This window comes from Prionailurus bengalensis, chromosome A1 (genome assembly GCF_016509475.1).
Source record: "Prionailurus bengalensis isolate Pbe53 chromosome A1, Fcat_Pben_1.1_paternal_pri, whole genome shotgun sequence".
In the NCBI taxonomy this organism is placed as follows: domain Eukaryota; kingdom Metazoa; phylum Chordata; class Mammalia; order Carnivora; family Felidae; genus Prionailurus; species Prionailurus bengalensis.
In genome coordinates this window covers 240,719,214-240,741,627 of record NC_057343.1, presented here as the reverse complement: position 1 = coordinate 240,741,627, position 22,414 = coordinate 240,719,214, and the positions used below count along the sequence as shown (strand labels likewise).

Genomic DNA, 22,414 nt, shown 5'->3' with positions numbered 1-22,414 from the left:
ACTGTGGGGACAAGAAAACTCATCATGCAGGTGGAGAGTGGGGCAGAGGGCCGGGTGTCAAGAGGTTGCGAAGGTGCCACATGGCAGCTCGACTGTCTCTCCTCCTGGTGAAACTTAGCGGCCTATCACTGCCCAAATCTACCCGGTCTTCCTAGGGGCCAGACACCTGAATTAAGCAGGAACAGTGTGAGGACCATGATGGACACTGGGAAACGTCTTTCCAGGACATCAGGGACATGGTCTTTGCTCCCCCCAAGTCCTTTGTGGTGGCTTAATCATCGCACATCCTCCAGGAAGTCAGCGCTGCTTCCTGTTGCCTATCCTGGCAAAGAGGGAATGCAGATTCAGGGGCTTCCACTTGGTCCTTCCTACCCTGCTTTTGTTCCAGATGCTTCTTTCCAGTTGTACACTCCAGACGAGGAGAGATCGACTGATCCAAGGAACCCTCTGTGCGGGGGATGTGGCCAGAAGACCTGGAGACGTGAGCCTGTGGCTCTTAGTATCACTGACGCTGTCTCTTTCCTTCTCATTTTGTGGCTTGAGCAACACCCTGATCAGTTGCCACCCACTAGACCCTATGATTCCATCTCTATCATTGGCCACCGCGGCAGCTCCCTATGGGTGAAGGCTGTCTTCTGGGTCTTGATGCCCATCACAGTGATTCCACCCACCTGCCCTGCCAGTCCTGAATGCCATCAGCCTGGGGCCCAAACCCACCCACAACATCACCGCCGCCAGTGGGCCTCACTTACAACAGCAGCCCTGGCCTGTGGGCAGCAGGCACTGCCGAGCTACTCAGTGGTGCCAGAGCCCTCTTCTCAGCACCTCAGTGGGGGCAGCAGCATCTGCCCTCATGTGATAAACCCTCTCAACACCCCCTCCACGCCTCCATGAGCCTCTGTGCTTCTGGCTCCGGGCAGCCTGGCACTCATCCCCCACTGGCCGCAGGTTGCCCACAAGCGGCCAGTGTCCTTGCAAGGACATTATACGCAGGGATACAGGGGAGTCCCCCACAGCGGGGTGCCCTGCCCCACCCTTAGACGCATCCCCCCGCCCCCCCCGCCGTGAAGCCCAGGTCCTCTTAGGTGCAGCCATTTCCCCCTGGAGCAGGGACTTGGCCAGTGGCGGGGGCAGGGGGTCTGCGGGAGGGGCTCAGACGCGATGCTTCCCCGCAGTCTGCACCCTGACAAGACCCTGACTTGCCAGGGAGTCTGCAGAAGGTGGATTTCCCACAGAGCTGCCGCAGAGGCAGTCGATGGTTGGCACACGAAGCCTCGTTTTCTTGTCAAGACTTCCTCTGATGTTAACAAAGGCCACACACCTTGACTTCCCTGCACCCTCTCCATTCGAATGCCGTAGGAGCATAGAACCCCCCGGTTCCCAAACTGCCACGCACGGGAATAGAACAGGTAATACTCAAGCTCAGGAGGCCCCGGAAGAGAAAGACCGAAGCAAACATGCACACGCGAAGCAGAGAAGCCACTGAGCCAAGGCTGCTGACGGGTGCTGCTGTTTCTGGCTCCTCTCTAAGGGACTGGCCTGCACTGTCCACTCCTGCCCTGAGGGTTCTGTGTCATGTCCTCGAGTAAGCCACCCCCTTGTTACTGTCTCACGTAGCTTGGATTGATCTCTGTTACTTGCAGCCAGAGTCCTAATCCGGAGAGAAAGGGAGCAGCTGTTTTTGTCACTGCTGGAAGAGAGGAGCACCTTGTGTCGGTGAGCAACAGCCCACTTAGGCGGGTCCGGGCACATCCGGAGGCCCGGCTCTGGCTGCGCACAGCCCTCCCGGCAAGCTCTGTGACATCTCTCTGGCCTCTCCAGCTCCGGCTGAGCTGGGTGGGGTCCCCTGCTCCCTCACAAGATAGCCTAGTGAGCACACGCCGTGGCTGAGTCTTTACCAGTGCCCGCGTGTCTGCTTCAGATCGGCTTTCCTGAAGTGACATTAAGACGGGGGAACTAATGACAAACTTTTCCTCCCTCTCCTTAAAGAGATGATCTTGGTAAACTGGCCATCAGACCTTTGAACAATCCCACACAGAAATACTCCATTACGTAGTTTAATTAAATAGAACTTCTCTTTTCAAAAACACACAGGTTCTTGGGTGAAGACTTCCCTGTCATAACTACGCCTCATTGGTGCGTTTGCAGAATTACTTTGTCACCATGAAATCAACAACTTCCTCTGCCAGCCCGTATACACATTATAGACAGACACAACTGTACACACACAAAGAAATACGTGGAAGAATTCTGATCTGTCTCTTTGAACGTTCACAAGGGGGGAAAGGCATGTTTAACATAAATTGAGTGGGATTAATCTATAGCACTGTTTCATTTTGGGGACATTCAGGTCAAACCCTGTGCCTTCCAACTTTATTCCAAAGTGAAGCACACTGAAGTAGGCACTTCCACAGGAAGCAGAGGCTGAACACAGCCCCGCCCCTGCCCCGTCCAAGCCCTTCCTGTGGAAATCACTGCAACCCCACCCACAATAACCTGGTGTCCCCAAATCAATTAAAATCACAGGCTGTGAAATGACCCCTCTTCTTGACTGCCACAGAGACAGGCTCCCTCCAGGGACAGGAGCGTCAGTCTGAGAACTTCCAGAGAGCAGCCTGGACAAACAATGATGTTTGACTCTCAAGTCCCCACAAATCTTGCACACGTATCAAACAGCTCCTGGCTCCGATCCTTTTTCTGTCTTAAACACTTTTCTTTCAGTAATGTTCTACTGTAGCCTCTTAGTCCACACATATTTTGCTGTATCTGTGAAGTCATCACATAGGCATGACATGGTGTAAACATTTCGAGCCTAATAAAAAATCAGCGTGAAAAAGGGATGGCATCAGATTAACCCTCGATGAAACTTGCTAATGGAAGGCAGCTGTGCCACAAAATACGAACTTGGCCTAACATAACTTTCTGTAGAAAGTTTGGCTTTCTGATTTTGCAGTATCAAGCCGGTGTCTAAGCTGCCTTGAATTATCTGAACATAGTTATCGAGCTATCGGAGGCTAGGCTGAGAGCACGTTGGATATTAGAAAATAGGATGAGGGTTAATAATTCACCTTGAAAGTTACCTGCCGAATGGCTGGCTGAACTTTCCTCATTTTAAAGAAAAAACCAAGGGAAAGAAGTGGTTTATGCCAGGACACCTGAAAAATCAGAGTAAAACTGAATGTACACCACTCCAGGCAAGGATATAATGCACCAGCAAATACAAAGAACCGGAGTTTTTTAGTTCAGGTTTACCTGAATAAGTTATTTCTGTTTGGATCGAGGAGTGGCAATGGAGCAGAAAGGTGACATTAGGAGTCGCTGGAGAAGAAAAGCAGGCAACTGTCCTGCGCAGAGCACAGCAGCTAAGAGCAGAGCCTGGGGCGGAGGACCCCGGCTACTCGGGGGGACTTACCGTAGCTCTGAGCCACTTTCTCATGTCTGAAATGCTCCCAGTGATTAAAAACCACACACAAGCATAAATGATGCAGATCCAGAGTGCCGCTAAGTACTCGGCAAAACTTGGTCCCTAGACCGAATCCAGCTCGTGATATTCCCCTGCTATTAAACGTTGTTTTCTGTCAGCTTGCATTTGTAAAAGTTTGTCTCCCTACCACAGACAGGCGGGCAGGCTGGGTGGAAACAGGGTTCAAAAGCAGACCTCAATCTAGCTGCTCCTGGGCCTCTCACTACCAAGCAACTGGGTGTAAGCTACCGGCACTTCCGGAGCCACACTGCCCGGGCAGCCTCTCCTGACCCTAGCTCAGCTGCCTCGCCTGTACGGGAGGCCACAGGTCTTCCAAAGGACTGCTGCAAGGCTGGCCCCTGGCTGGCACAGGGAACCTGGATTTGGGGAGGGTCCCCCTGCCACGACCAGTAAGAGCAGCCCAGTGTGTCTAAACTTTGTGCAGTTTGAGGTAACACTGACTTCCCTTCTGCGAGTCTGCAATCTGGGACGCCAGGCAGAGGGTACCCACATGACCAGCCCTCAACACAGACCCTGGGCTGTCTCTGGGGTCCCAGGTTGGTGACAGTTCATAGTCCTTGCCGGTGTGGGGGACAGGGGAGCACTCCCATGACCCCCCTGGGAGATGACTCTGGAAGCTGCATAAGCTCCTCCCTTGGTCCCATGTGCCTTTCCTTCTGCTGCATTTGCTACACACCCTTCCCATGTACTAAGATTAGGGGTGGGATTACGGGGGCGATGTGTGAAAGGCTGATTCACATTAGCTTTGTGAAAAATGGACCATGAGTGCCTACCTTTTTTTAGTTTGTGGCGAAACGGGAGATAATCTATGCAAAAACATTTTATAAAGAGTGAAGAATTACACACATAGGTGGCATTGTTGCTTTTATATGGCAAGTGTTTTTATTAGATGTCATTGCAAATACACAGCATGTGCTAACTGAACATGGACACAAGCCAGATGCAAAACACATACCAAGGTTATCAACTGAATACAGGAAACACTTTCTTTCCCTTTGGTGGGAGAGACCCTCACAATAGCATGAATCCTCAATAATATTACTATTTTCTGTCATCATCATTAGGCAGTTCTGTTACCTGACAACTTTTATTTATAATTCTAGGAAAGAGAAAATTGGAGGAGAAAACAATTTATTTACGGAGTGATAAAAACAGACAGAACACTACTGAGAATCAGTACTGTATCTGACTTTCTTAAAAACAATCTTACCCTATAGCGCAGATATGAGGTTACACTGTTCAGCCTAATAAAATATTACAGCTTCAAAAAAAATCCTCCTGAGAAACTGCATCTTTAAGAGCTGAAAAGCATCAAGGAAGCGGGACCCTGTGTCCCGCTCAGAGGGTGGTGGGAGTGGAAGAACACTCGGTCGACAGTGCTACACGCGCACGCGGCAGAGGGAAACCAGAAAATGATACCCCGAAGCGCCGCAGCGTGGTGAAGACGGCACGCCTCACTCCTGCCCTACTTCTCTAGTATGGCTTTCTCGACTGCCTTGTGCTTCTTCAGTTCAACAATCAGTTCCCAATATTTGAGATACAACCACATGAGTCTCCCATTCTGGCGTCTGTTGGTATTCCAGACATCGCCACAGTATGTGTCGTGCTTAAATATGTCGGTCAAGCCGGCTGCCATGTGCAGGTCGGCGGCAACCGGGTCAGTGGATGCTCGGACCAGCAACCTCTTCTCTATTTCCAGCCGCCTGCTGCGAGGGAGGAGCAGGCTGCAGTAGATGCTCTGTCTTTCCGTAAGAGCATCTTCAAACTCTTTCAGCACAAGCCTGGCCCTCCTCTGCCAGTCTTCTTCCTTTTCCAGGAAGCTCAGGTATGTGCTTCTCAAGGGCTGCAGCTGTCTCTTTTCTTGCATGACCTGAGCCCGCTCCTGTTCCAGAAGCTTCTTTTCTTCTACCAACTTGCGCCCCTGAGAGATAAGGGCTTCTCGGTAACTAGTCGTTCTGTTTTGTTCTTTTTCAAGTTCCAAAGACAAGTGAGCAACCGCACGCCGGTTTTCTGAGATCACGGCGTGGTACTTTGCTTCAAGATCCCGCTGGAAAGCAGCCGTTCTCTGACGGTACGCTTCTCTCTCTTTTTCTATTTCTTTCTGGGACTCCCTAGACCAAATCCAACCTGACAGGAATAAATTAGAAGAGACATTTAATGAAAAGTCAGAGTTGAAGTTCTGTAAGCTTTATTTTTAAAAAGCATGAAAACAAAAAGGCATAAAGCAGCTAAGAACAACATTTCAATAAAATCTTAAGCCCTGAGAGATACAGATAACATTTGGTATGAAACCACATAGCAAGCAAAGTCCACATCTTAAAATCAGACAGGGGTTCCCAAAAGGCAAGTGTGACAAGGCTGCTGACAGTTCCCTTTTCAGCCTCATCTCCTACAGCAAAGAAAGTCTACCACTGCTTTCTTTTGCTCTCAAACCCACCACCACTGCCTACTCTGACTACAGTGCATACACTACTGGCAAGGTTTAAAAGTTCAGCGCGCCTGCGCGGCTCTGTCAGTTAAGTGTCCGACTCTTGATCTCAGCTCAGGTCATGATCTCATGGTTTGTGAGTTCGAGCCCCGTGTCAGGCTCTGCACTGACAGCATGGAGCCTGCTTGGGACTCTCCGTCTCCCTCTCTCTCTAACTCCACCCCACGCACGTGCACACACTCTCTCTCTCTCAAGATAAATAAACAAACGTATAAGTAAATAAATAAAAGTTAATATAGCTATGCTTCACGTATTGTTGGCTGGTGATTACAGAACTGAGTAATTTCAAAGTGCACTCAGCCTTGCCTGGTGATCACTAGTAAGCAGCTGAAGTCCAAGAGGCTTGCTTCTATTCTGACAAGGGGTGCATAAAAATAAGGTGGAGTAAGAGGTTCAACCTCAAGACAGGCCTGGCCCCCTTTCCCCAGCAGGGAAACTCGAACGTCACAAACATGGGGCAGACCGAGGGGCAGCCAGGCCTCTGCCCTCTGCTGTGTGGACAAATTTCAGCCCCGGGGAGGTTCTCTGGGGGTTTCCATCCCCCAGCACTCAAGCTGGTATCCTCGCCATTTGGTTCTCCTTCTCCCAGGTCCCTTGGGAACCTTCACTGGTCTATGACACCTGCAGCCACCCCAATTCTATAAGCATAGAAACAAATGTATTCCTTCCTCAACTAAAAACAGCCTCTAGTCCTATTTCACTTGGTAACTGACACTTGAAAGCACATATCTTTATGTCTTCCTTTGGCCCAAGTTCACAGGCAGGGGAAGTGACCAGTAGAGCAACAGTTACAATACCATTTGATCAGCACAGAGAGGTATGTGTGAAGAGGGGAGGAAAGGACTATTTCAGCGTGAAGTGCAGTCAGGGAGGGCACAAGTCTGGAAGAATGAGGAGCAGCTGGTAGGAAAGGTCCCTGTAGGTAGAACAAACAGGGGCAGGAGCGGGCACCACGTGTTCTGAGCCGACTGCTTCCAGGAGCCGACAGGCCTGGGCTGCAGGGATTACATCAAGGAGGAGCTGGAGCAGACTCTGGACGCAAGCAGGTGCTGAACAGAAGTCCTCACAGACGCTCATAAGAAGTAGGAGAGTTGGGGGTGCAAGAGAGAGCAGCGGGTCAAGGAGGGAACCAGAGTCAGGGAGCCACTCCTGCCTTAACCCAGGTATGATCTAATAAAAGTACCACAACTGAAACACAGAACAAGTGGCGACTGATACAGAACGCACAGAACTGAACATCAGGCCACACGGTGCAGGCTGATGACTGGGAAGTTCGGGGTAGGTGGCACTGAATCACGAAGGCCTCCAGGAAGAGATGGGACAGGGATGTGACACATATAGGTAAGATTACCAGGGAGGCGTGCAGAGGAAAGTGTGGAGGCAGAATGGAAGTCTGAGAAATCTTTTTTTTTATTTTTTTTTTAATTATTTTTTTTTTTTCAACGTTTATTTATTTTTGGGACAGAGAGAGACAGAGCATGAACGGGGGAGGGGCAGAGAGAGAGGGAGACACAGAATCGGAAACAGGCTCCAGGCTCTGAGCCATCAGCCCAGAGCCCGACGCGGGGCTCGAACTCCCGGACCGCGAGATCATGACCTGGCTGAAGTCGGACGCTTAACCGACTGCGCCACCCAGGCGCCCCGAGAAATCTTTTTTTTTAATGTTTTTGTTTTTAAATATTTATTTAGAGAGAGTGAGTGAGCAGGAAAGGTGCAGAGAGAGGGGGAGAGAATCCCAAGCTGGCTCCATGCTGTAAGCCAGAGCCCAATATGGGGCTCAAACCCCCAAACCGTGAGATCATTACCTGAACTGAAACCAGAGTTGGATGGTTAACCAACAGAGCCACCCAGGCGCCCTGGAAGTCCGAGAAACCTTCAGTCTGGGTCTGATCTTGGAGAACTCTGCCTTAGGACTCTGGCTAGACAAAACTGTTTGCAGTCCCAGTTTCAGAAGGCAGAGAAGAAAGTTGGGGATCCTGCTTAAAGAAATAGAAGTACTCTTTCCTATTCTTCCTCCTAAGTATTGTCAGAAACCCGGGAACTCCCCTGAACACCACCCGCTGCTCCCCTTGGACGCCAGTGTGATTAAAAGTGAACTAAATGTGACTCTCACCATTTGGCTGCTACGCATGGAAAGGAAATAGGAAGCATCGTTGGGAAGAAAGGGGAGTTGGTTAAGAGGATCCACGAGGACAGTGGCGTATGAACATCAGATCAACACCTGGGAGAATTGTCCAGACAGAATCATTACTCCATCCGGCCCCACCAACGTCATCTGTAAGGCCTTTGCTATGATCATTGACATGCTGAAAGAAGATATTAACAGCTCCATGACCAACAGCATAGTGGCCAGTAGGCCCCCAGTTACCCTGAGGCTGGTGGTGCCAGCTACCCAGTGTGGCTCCCTGACTGGAAAAGGCAGATATAAGACAGACACCCCGGGGGCCCCAGGTCCAGGTGGCGAGGGGTATGCTGCCCAAAACCACCGAGCGTGCCATTACCATCACTGGTGTGCTGCAGCCTGTCACCAAGTGTGTCAAGTAGATGTGCCTGGTGATGCTGGAGACACTCTCCCCGTCTGTCCAAGGCAGAGTCATCACCACTCTGTACCAGCCCATGCCAGCCGGCTCTCCAGTCATCTGTGTGGACAGCTGAGATGGCTGCAGCGAGTCTGTGGGCTACCCCCATGCCACCCATGACCTGGAGGGACCACCTCTAGATGCATACTCAACTCAAGGACAACACGCCATTTCTCCGCTTGATCTGGCCAAGCCGAACCAGGTGGCAAGACGATAGTCTCGCTTTGCCATGATGCACGGCGGGACTGGATTTGCCAGAATTCACTCCAGCTCTCCAGAGGTGAAAGGCTATTGGGCAAGTTTGGATGCATCTATTCAAACTGCCCATGAACTCACCATTCCAAATAATTGGCTGCATAATCAGGTGCCAAGGCGCCAGCATTAATGAGATCTGCCAGATGCCCGGGGCCCAGATCAAAATTGCCAATCCAGTGGAAGGCTCTTCGGCTAAGCAGATTACTAGCACTGGTTCTGCTGCCAGTTATTAGCCTGGCCCACTATCTAATCAATGCCAGGCTTTCCTCTGAGAAGAGCATGGGGTGCAGCTAGGACGGTGTAGGTTCACTCGTAACCTCTTTCTGCTGTCTTCCCGTGATCCAACTGTGTAACGTCTGGTCAGTGATTCTAAGGTTTCAAATAATTTGTAAGTCTTTGGTTTCTATACAACTTTATCATCCGCTAAGAATTTATTTATTATTATTTTTCAATGTTTATTCATTTTTGAGGGAGAGAAAGAGAGGGAGAAGAGTGGGGGAGGGGCAGAGAGCAAGGGAGACACAGAATCCAAAGCAGGCTCCAGGCTCTGAGCTGTCAGCACAGAGCCTGACATGAGGCCCGAACCCATGAACCACTAAATCGTGACCTGAGCTGAAGTTGGACTCCCGACTGAGCCACCCAGGCTCTATCATCTGCTGAGAATTTAAATATCACATTCTCTGTTCAACTGTTAACGCTGGGATCAAGATTTAGTTTTATATGCTTTTCTCTCTTTTTGGTTTTATTTTGGGTTTTTGGCTCATGAATTTCATTTGTTTGTTGATAAGAAATGTTAAGAGTGAAATATTGGGGCGCCTGGGTGGCGCAGTCGGTTAAGCGTCCGACTTCAGCCAGGTCACGATCTCGCGGTCCGCGAGTTCGAGCCCCGCGTCGGGCTCTGGGCTGATGGCTCAGAGCCTGGAGCCTGTTTCCGATTCTGTGTCTCCCTCTCTCTCTGCCCCTCCCCCGTTCATGCTCTGTCTCTCTCTGTCCCAAAAATAAATAAACGTTGAAAAAAAAAAAAAAATTAAAAAAAAAAAAAAAAAAAGAGTGAAATATTAATAAATTTCAGTTTAGTTCTGTTAAAAAAAAAAAGAAAAGAAAAAGAAGAAACGCTGGCCATCGTACATGCAACAAACATAAAAAGACTCTTGAAGGTAGAGAACCGCAGGCAGACTGGCCAGGGACCTTGGCACCCAAGGAACACCGTGATGGTGAGTCCCCCGGAGTCTCATTTGCCTCACACATCCCAGACTTGGAGGTGAAACGGCAACGGCGAAGACATTCTTTTAAAAAGCCCCAGCACAAGTCTGCTCTCTCTGGCCAAAGGACTAGGAAGGTGGCCTAGCAAGACAGAGAGCTTGGACAATAACCGCTCTACTCCCACCAAACAGCACAGTCGCTGTGGCTCCATCCCCACCTCACTTGCTGGAGTGGAGGCTGATGGGTACCCCTCCCACTCAGGGGGATGGTGTCAGAGGCGCCATGTCCCCAGAGAATGGGGAGTAACAAGACCCTCCCACCTCTGCCAGCCAGGGAGCATCGGTGGAGACCTGGGGGAGCTGTACCTCCTGCCCAGTGATAATGAGGGGATCCTTCCTTTCTGCGCCTGTGGACCAGCGGCTGAGTGGAGAGCCCGGACTCGCATCCATAGCGGAGAGCGAGGCGGCAGCACCACCCTTCCCCTGCCAGAGGCCTGTCCAAGAAGCCTGCCACAAAATGTCCAAATAAAGGGTCAGGCTCCTAACAGCCAAAATGCACAGGTTTCAGTTGAAAATCACTTTTCAGGGGTGCTTGGGTGGCTCAGTCTGTTAAGCGTCCGACTCTTGAGTTCACCTCAGGTCATGATATCATGGTTTGTGAGACTGAGCCCCAGGGCAGGCTCTGTGTTGTAAGTGCAGAGCCTACTTGGCATTCTCTCTCCCTCCTCCACTCACACTCTCTCAAAATAAATAAATAAACATTAAAAAAAAAAAAAAGAATAGCATCCTCTTCCCCACTGAGCAGTTTAAAAACAAAAAAAAAATCACTCTCCATACCCAAAATTGGAAATATCTCAAATTGAATTTAAAAAGAGTATTGGTAGATGCCAATACCGAGATGACAGAGACGTTAGGATTACCTGACAAAGAGTTTAAAGCAGGCATGATAATATACAGCCTAAGCAAAGAAATAGAAGATATATTAAAAAAAAAAAACCCAAATGAAAATTTTAAAACTGAAAAACACAATAAATGAAATAAAAAAACACGGGAAAAAAAGTGTGGAGAAGGGAGAACCCCGACAAATGGCTAAAATAATAAAATGCAGATGAACAGACATAAAATACTAACAAATGTAATTCTACAATGTGTGAGAAGAATTACATGGCATGACCAAGTGGAGATTATTCCTAAAATGTAAGAGGCTTCAATATTCAAAAACCCATCAGTGTAATCCGACATGAGCAGTCTAACGAAGAAAATCACATGATCCTATCAATTGCTACAGAAAAACATTTGACAAAACTGAACACCCATTCATGATAAAAACACAGAAAGAAACATAAAAACAGAGAGGACTTTCCTCGCCTTGACAAGGAACACCTGTGAAGACCCACAGCTAACATTGCACTTAACGGTACACACTGAACGCTCTTCCTCTAAGATAGGAACTTCTCAAGGGAGGCCTGTAAACGTTAGCCAGTGCAAGAAAAAAGAGGAAAAGGAAATAAAAGACAGATTGGAAAGGAAGAAAGAAAACATTGTCTCCTACCTTATACTCATAAAAAAAAATTAACTCAAAATGGATCGTGGATTTACGTGTAAAACATTAAGACTAAACTATCAAGAAACAAGAATCTTCAGGATCTACGGATAGGTGAAGAGCTCTCAGGAGGAAAAGCATGACCCATGAAAGAAAAAGTGACACACTGGACGCCATCAAAATTAAAACTTTTGCTCTGTGAAAGCCTCCGTTAAAAGAACGAAAAGACAAGTTACAGAGTGGAAGAAGATACTGGCAAACCAGATACCTAGCAAAGTAGGAGAACCTAGAACATAGTAAAAACTCTCAAAACTCAACACGAAAACACAACACAACTAGAAAATCACTGTGAGACTGGAACAGACACTTCATGGAAGAGGCAACGTTATCAGCCATTAGGGAAATGCAAATTAAAGCCACAATGGGCGTAAAATAAAAACAACGGTGACCTCCCCAAATGCTGTGGAGGATGCCAAGAAACTGGATCACTCACACACTGCTGCTGAGGATGCAAAATGGTACAGCCACTTGGGAAAACATTTTGGCATTTTTTTTTTATTAAAAAAGTTTTTTAATGTTTACTTATTTTTGAGAGAGACAGAGAGACAGAATGCAAGTGGGGGAGGGGTAGAGAGAGAGGGACACAGAATCCAAAGCAGGCTGCAGGCTCTGAGTTGTCCACACCGAGCCCGATGCAGGGCTCGAACCCACAAACTGCGAGATCATGACCTGGGCTGAAGTTGGACACCCGACCGAATGAGCCAGACACGCGCCCCCATTTTGGCATTTTCTAAAAAAACTAACCGTTGATTCTCAGGGAGGCTGACAAGAGCAAATGCTTTTTATGATTCAGTGTTCTGCACAGTGCCAGCTTCTAGGTCAGAGCCTGGGCAGACCCAAACCCAGCCCTAAGGGTGTTGCCACTTAGAAGCCTGCCATCTTGCAAAGCACTCCTAACCCTCAGGAACGCTACCTGTTGCCTGTGGCTAGGGTGAGTGAATTGGAAGGCTTAACCTTACACTGACTAACTACGATTAATTAGTTTTGAGGCTGGGACAGGCCCTGGAGGGACTCTCATGTTCCCTTTGTTTTCCAGACTCGTTAGCTTTTATAGTTTTTCATAACAACTTTTACTTTTGAGGTTCTTGCCTTCTCGGACTTTTGAAATGTTGCTTTTTGTCCCTGAAAAGGTTCATGGAATACTGTGCCTTTTCTTCTTGGTTGTCTTATTTAGGTAACATGATATGAGAAAACTTTTAACTTGGCATTCTTATAAAGATTCCCCAGTAACATATTATTACATAGTTTAGAAATTATAATGCCAAATATGGGTGTTAATTAGCCTCCTGGCACAGTCAACATTACAGGTGATAAGTGAACAACTGATAAATGCTACTCTCCTCACCCTTCACTTCCTCTATGGCAAGCCCTTCGACCTGAGAAATCCAGGCACATAAAGACACTCCGTAAAAAGTATCACTGCTAATAGAGGGCAGCTTGGACTTTTCTTCCATTCAATTATTCAGTTTCTCATATTCTCTTTTAATTAAAAAATTTTTTTTAAATATTTATTTATTTTTGGGAGACAGAGAAACAGAGTGCAAGCAGGGGAGGGGCAGAGAGAGAGAGGGAGGCACAGAATCTGAAGCAGGCTCCAGGCTCTGAGCTGTCAGCACAGAGCCGGATGCAGGGCTCGAACTCACGAGTCGTGAGATCATGACCTGAGCCGAAGTCGGATGCTTAACCAATTGAGCCACCCAGGTGCCCCTCAGTTTCTCATATTCTTAACTGCCAACCCAAAACTGTGGGATATGACAAAATATAAAATCAATTCCTGAATATCGGGAAATGTATCACTGTAGTGGAAAATAAAAGCTAAGGGCTGGAATACTTATAACTGGCAATTGGTCATTTCCCCAAAGTGATACAAAGTCAGTTCAAACTGGAAAGAATCTGGCCAAGGCTGAGCAGAGGTTTAATGGATAAAGTCTCCCAAAGGCTGATTTTCTAAAGACAACCAAAAAGGTTTTCTTTTATGCCTGTTTTATTTATTCTTCCCTGTCAGTCCTTATGAGGGCGACTGAAGCAAGAGAGCCCCCTTCAGAGCAGTGAAGTCTGAAATGGGAGCTAACAGTTACTAAAACTCACCCCACACACAATGCTTCTGAATATCTTGTTTTATTTCGCCTTCACAATGCATCGAGGTAATTATGATTAGCTAGCTTCACTGGGTAGGGAAACCAAGGCTCAGGGGGTTAAGTAATTTGCTTAAGACTCACTGTATGGATAACACTAGAATGTACACTGGCATCTGTCCGTGCCCAAAGGCCAAAGTCTTTGGGCTCCACACTTTCAGTCCCCAAAATGCAAACGTTAGGAAAACCATGACTTACGAAAAGCAGCCAATCCCAGCATTGGAACCAACAAGGCATAATTCCATCTGCTTCCATCACCCCCATCAGCCCTGGAATTAGGCCGGATATTCCAATTTGGAGGGTCATTTAAATTATTCATGGAGATATACCTTGAAGTAAATAATAAAATCGTTAATCACATGAAAGGAATAAAATACATCTGGCACAATCGTGTCATCCTCTTGGCTCAATTCTACCTATGAGCCAGTCACATAGCACTGAGTCTTACAGGATTAAAAGAAGGAAAAAACAAGGCCTCAGACAATAGCAACTCCCCAGGATATAGTGGGGGCAAAGATACGCCTCAAATAAGTGAAGTAGAAGGAGAAAGAGATAAGGTCTCTAACATAAACAAGCTTTAGAGTACGGTTGTACACAAAGACGTATCAATAGGAAGGTGTGAAAACACTGGCTGCTTCAGGAAATGAATGACATCGAGAGGTCCAGTCAGCGGTGTGTTGGCGAAATGGGAACAGGCTAGGAAGAACACCACAATTAGACGCTTCTGCTTAGAGCTCATGCTGTGTCTCAGTAACTAGCCTGGGGTCGAATGTTAGTATGAAATGTACCAATTTACCAAGTATCCACAGGAGGTTGGGCATTTGCACAAAATAGAGCAATGAGACTTTCAGCTTATCTCTACGTGATGGCCACAAATAATACACACTGATTACAAAAGAAATAAAGCAAACATAGGAAAAAAGGAATCTAATTCAATTTCGAAAGATTTTAATGGGGTTTTCAATAAATACTTAACATCTAAAAATAAAGAATTATAACTGGCAATAAAGAAATGCCAAAAAAATTATGTTAAGGAGTTTGTGGTAACTATACAACAAAAAACTAGTTATCTGAAAGTACTAAACTGCAAAACTCTCAAAGTAGGGCTGGGAAGGACAGTGTTCATTTCCTTCAAGCCAGTAAAGTCCACTTGGTGGGGGGGCCCATAGGGCCTGAGGAAACCATACAATCCTAGTAAAAGCAGCCGAATCCTAAATAAAGACAAAGGGTTATCCAATTGTATTCTTTATGGTCTTATTTAGTACTAGCAAAGACTTGGAAACAACCTAAGTGTCAATAAAATGGGAATGGATCATTGTAAACTTACTCAGTAAAATAATCCGAAATTATATTGCACAAATTTGTGCACGAAAAAGATCCTAATAATACAAAACGAAAAGCAGGATAACGACTAAACGACTAAAACTATTGATTTCCCCTGCCGCTTCCTTCCACAAAAGATTTCAGGTAACTTACATAAACACACACGAAAATTAAAAACACTTCCTAAATCTGAAGCGAAATCAGGCGACTTGGCGAAGACACTTAAACCTCGGGAGCTGCCCTCTCCACCGCTGGAGCCCCCCGCCCCGAGTCGACCGCGCCCGGGAACACTATCTCCGGAATCCCTGAACACAGCCTGGAGCCCTGACTTACTCCGACCCCAGCGCCACCCCCGCCCTCCTGACCTGCCCCCCCGGAACCCCTGATCCGCAATCTACCCCTGGCCACCCTCCGGAGCTACCTCCGGAACACCCGACACCCCTGATCCCCAACCTACTCCCGGCCCCCCTGACCTCCCCTCAGGCCCCCGGCCTACCCCCGGAATCCCAGACCTCCTCTCAGGCCCCCGGCCTACCCCCGGAACCCCCGATCTCCCCTTAGGCCCCCGGCCTACCCCCGGAACCGCAACCTACTCCCGGAACCCCCGACCTCACCCAGCCTCTCCCAAATGCAGCCCAGGGCCTGGTCCCGCTTCGATCACGGCCAGGCCCTCCGACCTACCCCCGGGCGGGGAGCGCCGGGCCCCGGGTCCGTTTAGCGCCACTGTCTGATCCTGTGCGCAGGCGCGAAACCCCCTCACGCCCCGGGGTCGCGGCGTGGTGCGCAGGCGCGGTGTCCCCTCGTCCGGGCCTGGGCGCTACTAGCTGCGCAGGCGCAGTCTGGCGCGGGGGTTGGTGGGACAGCACCGTGTAAGGCAGACATGTCGGGGGTCCGGGTGGTGTCGCGGCTGCTGGGCGCCCGGCGCCTGGCACTGACTAGGGCGGTGAGTCGGCGCCGTGGGGCGGGCAGGGCGCGGGGAGCCGAGGAGGGGCAGGACTTCCCACGGGGCGGAGCGGACGCCGAGTCCCCCCGGCGCCGGACCGGGACGGGGTCGCGAGGGTCTGGGGGAGGATGCGGTGAGGAGGCCGCCCGAAGGGGTGGGGCCGACCCGGACGGCCGCGGGACTCCTTCTGAAGCCAGCGAGTCGCGTCCCGGTGAAGGTCATGACCCCGCTTGCCGTCCCCGGGGACCCTTCCCCAGAGTACTAAGGTCGCCCCCGCCCCAGCCTTCGGCGCGTGGGGAGGCGTGTTTGCCCGAGGTCACCCTGACAGGTGGCGGCCCGTGGGTGCCCCGGGCCTCTGAATCCAAAAGCGCCCTTAGATCTCCGGCGGAGGCGGGCCGGCAACCGCAGGCGCGCGCCGGCCGGGCGCTGTGCCGATCGCCCTGGGGACGGTCCGTCGGGTGCCAGCAGCCCCGAGGACCCGGCCGGGCTCGGCCGTCCCGCCCCAGGCAGGGTAGGTGAGAGGCACGTCTGACACCGGCGCTGGCGCTTGCCTGGCAACTGTTGGCAAAACCGCGCTTCTTCGGGGAAAGCGAAGACCCGTGTTTCACACCGGGATCTGGCAACTTTTGACCTTCATTTTGGGTTTTGTATGGTGGCCTTTTGCGCACATTAGAAAACCAGGCGAAGAACGCCAGCACTCTGACCGCAGACCACGTTCGGGCGACGGCGCCGGGAAGTCTGATTTCCCGTGCGTTGTCTGCCTGGACTCCGGTCAGTCGTGGATGACCGTCAGGGTTGTGCCTCTGGAGCCCTTGCTTACCGGATTGTGTCAGATGTACTCCTTACAGTTACGTCTTCAGGATCTACCTTTTCAGGTTTTATTTCAGCACACTAAACTTGGAGGGGTTGCTGTTTGGGTTCTTTTATATGATCCGCCTGCCCACCTACTTAGTAATGTAATTACAGAGTGAAAATCCCAGTGGGAACCGAGGCATTCAACAGTATTGACTGGAGTTATGCCTGTAATTATACCTGCAATTTTCTCCATTTTGAAATACAGATACGGGGGCGCCTGGGTGTCGCGGTCGGTTAAGCGTCCGACTTCAGCCAGGTCACGATCTCGCGGTCCGTGAGTTCGAGCCCCGCGTCAGGCTCTGGGCTGATGGCTCAGAGCCTGGAGCTTGTTTCCGATTCTGTGTCTCCCTCTCTCTCTGCCCCTCCCCCGTTCATGCTCTGTCTCTCTCTGTCCCAAAAATAAATAAACGTTGAAAAAAAAATTAAAAAAAAAAAAAAAAAAGAAATACAGATACTAAAAATTAAGTTAAATGTGAGAAGGTGAACTCCGCCATCCTGCCAATGCCAGAGAACGTTTTCAATGCTTTCTCGTGCTGCTGTGGTTGATGCTTCCTGAGCAGAGGTCCCCACTCTCCACGCCCCACCCATCTTGGGCTCTAAGTCCACAAGCTGGATGGGCAGTGGGGTACTCTTCCGCAAACGTGAGCAGACTTCTTAGTGCCTCCTGCTTGTTAAGTGCAGTGACCAGTAACTGGTGGTGCTGGGAGAAGAGCTAAACATGTGTGTCCTCGTCACCCCAGCGTTCTTGTGCAGACTAAGACCCCTCCAGTCTGTGGAACTCCCTTGACCACCTGCCTGCCCTTTGTTTATGACCTTGTTGTCCTTTATGTAAACTGGACTAGAATTCTGAGCTCTGAGCTCTTAGCTGCAAGTGAGAATAAGATTCTGAGCACCACTGGTCAGAGTGTGTAAACCTGTACTTTTGTATTGGCTTGATTGGAAGTTATCTTGGTTGAATCAACTATTAGCTGCCAGCATTTACCCTTCTTTTTACCTTGATGAAGATAGCTTTTCCTGTGGAAATTAATTCTGCCTCCAAGCAATATATGTAGTGGAATTTAAGATTGGCAAAAACAAAAGCATCAACTTAGAACAACAACGAAATGTATGATCACCAACTGAGAAATGTGCACGGAGAGTAGATGATGAGGGTAATTTGAATAAAATCCACAGAGAATTTTTCCTGATTTCATTTTGTTCAATTCTCTGGTGTTTCCAAGGCAGTTTATATTTACAGCTGCTTTCAAGTTGCAAAATCATCAAACCTATTTTGCGTTGGTTTCATTTTTAGTTATCTTAATGCACTGACATAATTTGCAGACTGTTCTGGTGTATTGAAAGGAAAAGTAAAAGCAAGGTCCTTAAATAGTTGCTGGTTAATTGCTTCAGATGAGATTTTTCAAATTCTTTAACATGGATATCCAAAGTACTGTTCTAGAGTAAGTCAGTTTCTTTTCTTTGAATGTATTGTTTTGAATTTGGTTTAACGATGTACCTAGAATTACATTATTTAGGCCATTGTGGTAACCTTTTTTGTTTTCCTTTTTGGGGTAATTATACCGCTGTGGCATTCATTTCTGCATTCTGTGGGATGTGTTTCCTGGTTCACTGGAAAAATTGTGGCTTGGTTTTGGTATGTAACCTGGATATGCATCTTATTTTGGAGTCCCAGAGATTTTTCCTAAGGCTCCTTACCTAGGGGGAATGTACTGAATCTGGTGCCAGCCAGGCAGACCAGAGTTCAGACCCTGGATACACTCCATTTCTCTTTCATGAGGGTTCTGGGAGGGTTCTGTGACGCCCTGGTGTGGTGATCATTCTAGCCAGGACCTACACCTACAGCCTGTGCTCGATAATCTTGTGAATTGTATTCTAAGCATCCCTGTTTTAAAAACCTTTAAACTTCTAGTGAAAATAATTACACATAGTTATAAAAAAAAAGTCAAGGAATACAGAGGCTTTATAAATGAAAAGGATTGAGACCCTCTCCTAACCTCAGACCTGTTCCCCAGTGAAATCACTTCTGAATTGTTTCTGTTATTGGCCGCTGGTGTTTACCTCCATGTCTCTAGCTAATGTGCAGGCTTATGTTCATCCATTTTGGACTTTGACTTGTGGCTCTGAATGAGGACTCAGTTCGCTTAAACCATCTTCCCCCATCCTCAGTTCTTCCCATGGCCTTCCAAGGCACTTTCAGAGCCTTTATGGGCTGCTTTTCTTTTTATACAGATTGTACTTACAAATAGTTTCTTGTCTGCAATTCATAGGTGAATGCTATCAGATGGGGACCCGTACTTTGCTAGATTAAGGGTTTCAATATCTCTGCCCTTCTCTTCAGTTTTCTCCCTTTTACCATTTAAGTCATTCACTTGTGCTTTCATGTCATTAAAAGCTCTGTTTCTTTTAATTCTGCCTCCAAGGCAGATTTCCTCACGCTTCTTTACGTTTCCCTGTTGGAAAATGTTTGATAGTTTTACTTCAAAAAATGTTAAATAGTTTTATTTATAGACAAATTGGGTTAATTTTGGGCTCTCCAGATTCTAAAATTGCTCCTCAAATCTGATTTAGATAAAAAGCTAGTATTCTATTTTCCACAGGGAGATAGTAGGATAATTTGTTAAAGATTTCATTTTAACAGCTGCCAGTGTTTGAGATGGCCGTGTGTGTCTATCTTTATTTAACGTGAACATCCTAGAAAGAAGAAATAAATACTTAGGGAATCTCACTGTTACTATTTTACTTTTTTACAGTTCAACTTAAGCAGGTAAGTTTAATGATCAGAACAAAAATGGGATCGATTAGGAAAAACTATATAAAAGACGCTTTACAGTATAATATGTCCTTTTCATGTTGATTATTTTTATAGGATTTAATATGTGATTATTCTTCAGTTTTCTGAATTAAAATTGTTCAGGTGGCCATAAAATCTGGAAACATAGACAAATATACATAATAAATAGTTTACTCATATTCCAACAAATGTTCAATGAATGTGCTGTTCCTCATTAGCATTTCATACTTTAACAAGTTATGCAAAACTGCACGTGCACCACAGCACTATTTCCATCAATCCTCGTACATCCACCTACAATGAATCGCTTGTGGGGATTTGTGTGTCTCACTTTCACTGGATAAACTTGTGCCTTTAGCACACCCAAGATGTAATTAAGGAAGAAGTGTCTGTCATCTGTGTTTCTGGATTGTGTGGTCCTGTTTTGGGTTTTGTTTTTTTTTTTTTAAGTTTCACCTACTATAAGTCTTAAAAACATTTTTGACCATTCGTATTATACCAAGAAAAAAGATGAATACTAAATACGAGCTAATGGAAAAACAAAAATTCATTTGTTTTACCTTTCTATTCCACATCACAACATTTTACTGAAAATGAAGGGATTTTTAATCTATAGATAAAAGACTCTAAATGGTACTTAGGTTGTTTTACAAGTTTGATTTTAAAATCATTTAGAATTCACAATGGGTCTTACACACAATGATTTCAATAAATCAGGCACTCCAGAGCACAATTGGAGGTGTAACAATTATGTGATGACTTCTTAACAGTCCAAGGAGATAAAGACCTTTTTTTCAAATATGGAAAGAAATTAATCTTTCTGCAGTATTAACCCCTAAAAGCTATCCTCCTTTATAGACTACAATATTATTGTCAATTTAATATACTTTTATTTTTTTTTAATCTTATTTTTAATGTTTGTTTTATTTTTGAGAGACAGATCCAGTGCGAACGGGGGAGGGACAGAGAGAGAGGGAGGCACAGAATCCTAAGCAGGCTCCAGGCTCTGAGCTGTCAGCACAGAGCCTGATGCAGGGCTTGAACCCATGAACCGTGATATCATGACCTGAGCCGAAGTCAGATGCTTATCCGACTGAGCCACCCAGGCACCCCCATATACTTTTAAAAAGAACTCCCAGAGGAAGAGATTTCTGGGGGTTTTCCCAAATATATACAGCTACTTTTTCTGTCATGCTTACAACATCTGCAAAGTACGGAATGTTCAAATGCAGATTCTTATGATCAAGGGGCTCCATAATTGCCTCCTCCATATACTCTTTGAGGTCAGTCACTTTCATAACTATTCCTGTAATAGGATCAATCTCTCCATGTACTGTCACCACAACTTTATAATTGTGCACGTGGCCATTTGGATTGTTGGAATTCCCAAACAATTTCAAGTTTTCTTCATTACTCAGAGATGTGCTGTGGAGCCAGTAGGTCGCTCTGAGGGAGATGAGGTGGGACAGTTGCGTGGTGTTCTTGGCTTGCCTTCCCACTTGGTTGGTGGTGGGGCTGGGACAGGCTCTCTGTTTCTATTTTGATTTCAATTTGGTATTGTAAAATGTATTGTTCTTTTTTGGAACTATTACCTTTATCTTGTACTTTATTAAAATTTCATGAACATTTGTATTTTGCTGACTTGGTTCTTTGTTAAGATGTGATTTTTACCATTTAAAAATTATACTAAAGCAGAAGAATATTCTTTTTAAGTTTTTAAATTCGTTTACTGGACAAAAAGTTGACTTAGGTCAATAAAAACAAAAGTACTTAGGGGCGCTTGGGTGGCTTAGTCGGTTAAGCATCTGATTTTAGCCCACATCATGGTCTTGTGGTCCATGAGTTAGAGCCCTGTGTTGGGTTCTGTGCTGACAGCTAAGAGCCTGGAGTCTGCTTCAGATTCTGTGTCTCCCTCTCTCTCTGCCCCTCCCTGGCTTGTGCTCTCTCTTTCTCAAAAATAAATAAACATTAAAAAATACATATATACTTAAAGTTGAAATTGGAGAATTCAAGAATATTGCATTTATCAGTTCAGATCTACTTAGAAATTCAAGAAACTTCTTTGTAATTGGAACTGTTAGCATAAAGTCAACTATTTGTGGCAGGCATCATTTGGTCTCAGTGCTTAAGAAAGTCTAAAAAAATATTTTTAAGTTATTCTTGAGAGAGAGAGAGAGAGGTGGGGAGGGGCAGAGAGAGAGAGGGAGAGAGTGAGCATCCCAAGCAGGCTCTGCACTGTCAGCACAGAGCCCAGATGCAGGCCTAGAACTCATAAACTGTGAGATCATGACCTGAGCCAAAACCAAGAGTCAGTTGCTTAACTGACTGAGCCACTCAGGTGCCCCTAAATGCTAAAGAAAGTCTAGAGGTTGGAGCCACCTGCTCCATTTGCTCCATTTGCAAGCGGCCAAGCCCTCCAGCCTGGCCTGAGGCCATTAATCTTCAAAGAAAGTCCTTCTGTTCAAAACCACTCAGAGTTCATTTTGTATTTTGCCAAATTCTCCTCCCTGAATTCTCCACTTTGTCCTACAGAATAATTTTTTTACCCCACAGAATAAATAGCATCTCTTCCAAACTGCAGAATACTCGAAGACATCTCTTATATCCCCTTTGTCATTGTTAAACATACTTAATTCCTAAAACTGTTCATGAAATTGCTAAGACTTCATTTTATCAGTAGCCCTCTAAAATGCAGTCATAGAACAGAAAGACATGCCTTATAAGTTGGTTTTCATATACAGAAGATGGCCTCTCAG

At 46.9% G+C, this 22,414-nt stretch overlaps 2 protein-coding genes and 1 pseudogene across 4 annotated transcripts in view; 2 read left to right on the top strand and 1 right to left on the bottom strand.

Moving 5' to 3' along the window:
- Nucleotides 1-4,343: 4,343 nt before the first annotated feature.
- Nucleotides 4,344-15,887, bottom strand: CCDC127 (coiled-coil domain containing 127). Of its 2 annotated transcripts, none has more exons than XM_043602145.1 (3): nucleotides 15,751-15,887; nucleotides 13,945-14,075; nucleotides 4,344-5,611 (listed from the first exon to the last, which is right to left on the bottom strand). In XM_043602145.1, the coding sequence occupies exons 2-3, from the start codon at nucleotides 14,063-14,065 to the stop codon at nucleotides 4,950-4,952; spliced, it is 783 nt and encodes a 260-aa protein (XP_043458080.1). In that variant the 5' UTR covers nucleotides 14,066-14,075; nucleotides 15,751-15,887; the 3' UTR covers nucleotides 4,344-4,949. The 2 variants fall into 2 exon arrangements, with proteins under 2 accessions (XP_043458080.1, XP_043458090.1); XM_043602155.1 differs by having other exon boundaries at nucleotides 15,684-15,812.
- On the top strand, nucleotides 6,425-9,100 carry LOC122496140 (annotated as a pseudogene).
- SDHA (succinate dehydrogenase complex flavoprotein subunit A) overlaps nucleotides 15,880-22,414 on the top strand; it is a 30,007-nt gene continuing 23,472 nt past the window's right edge. For both annotated transcript variants that reach the window (XM_043602132.1, XM_043602122.1), the window contains exon 1: nucleotides 15,880-16,012. In XM_043602132.1, coding sequence (XP_043458067.1) covers nucleotides 15,950-16,012 — 63 coding nt within the window. In that variant the 5' untranslated portion in view covers nucleotides 15,880-15,949. The remainder of the gene's footprint in view (nucleotides 16,013-22,414) is intronic.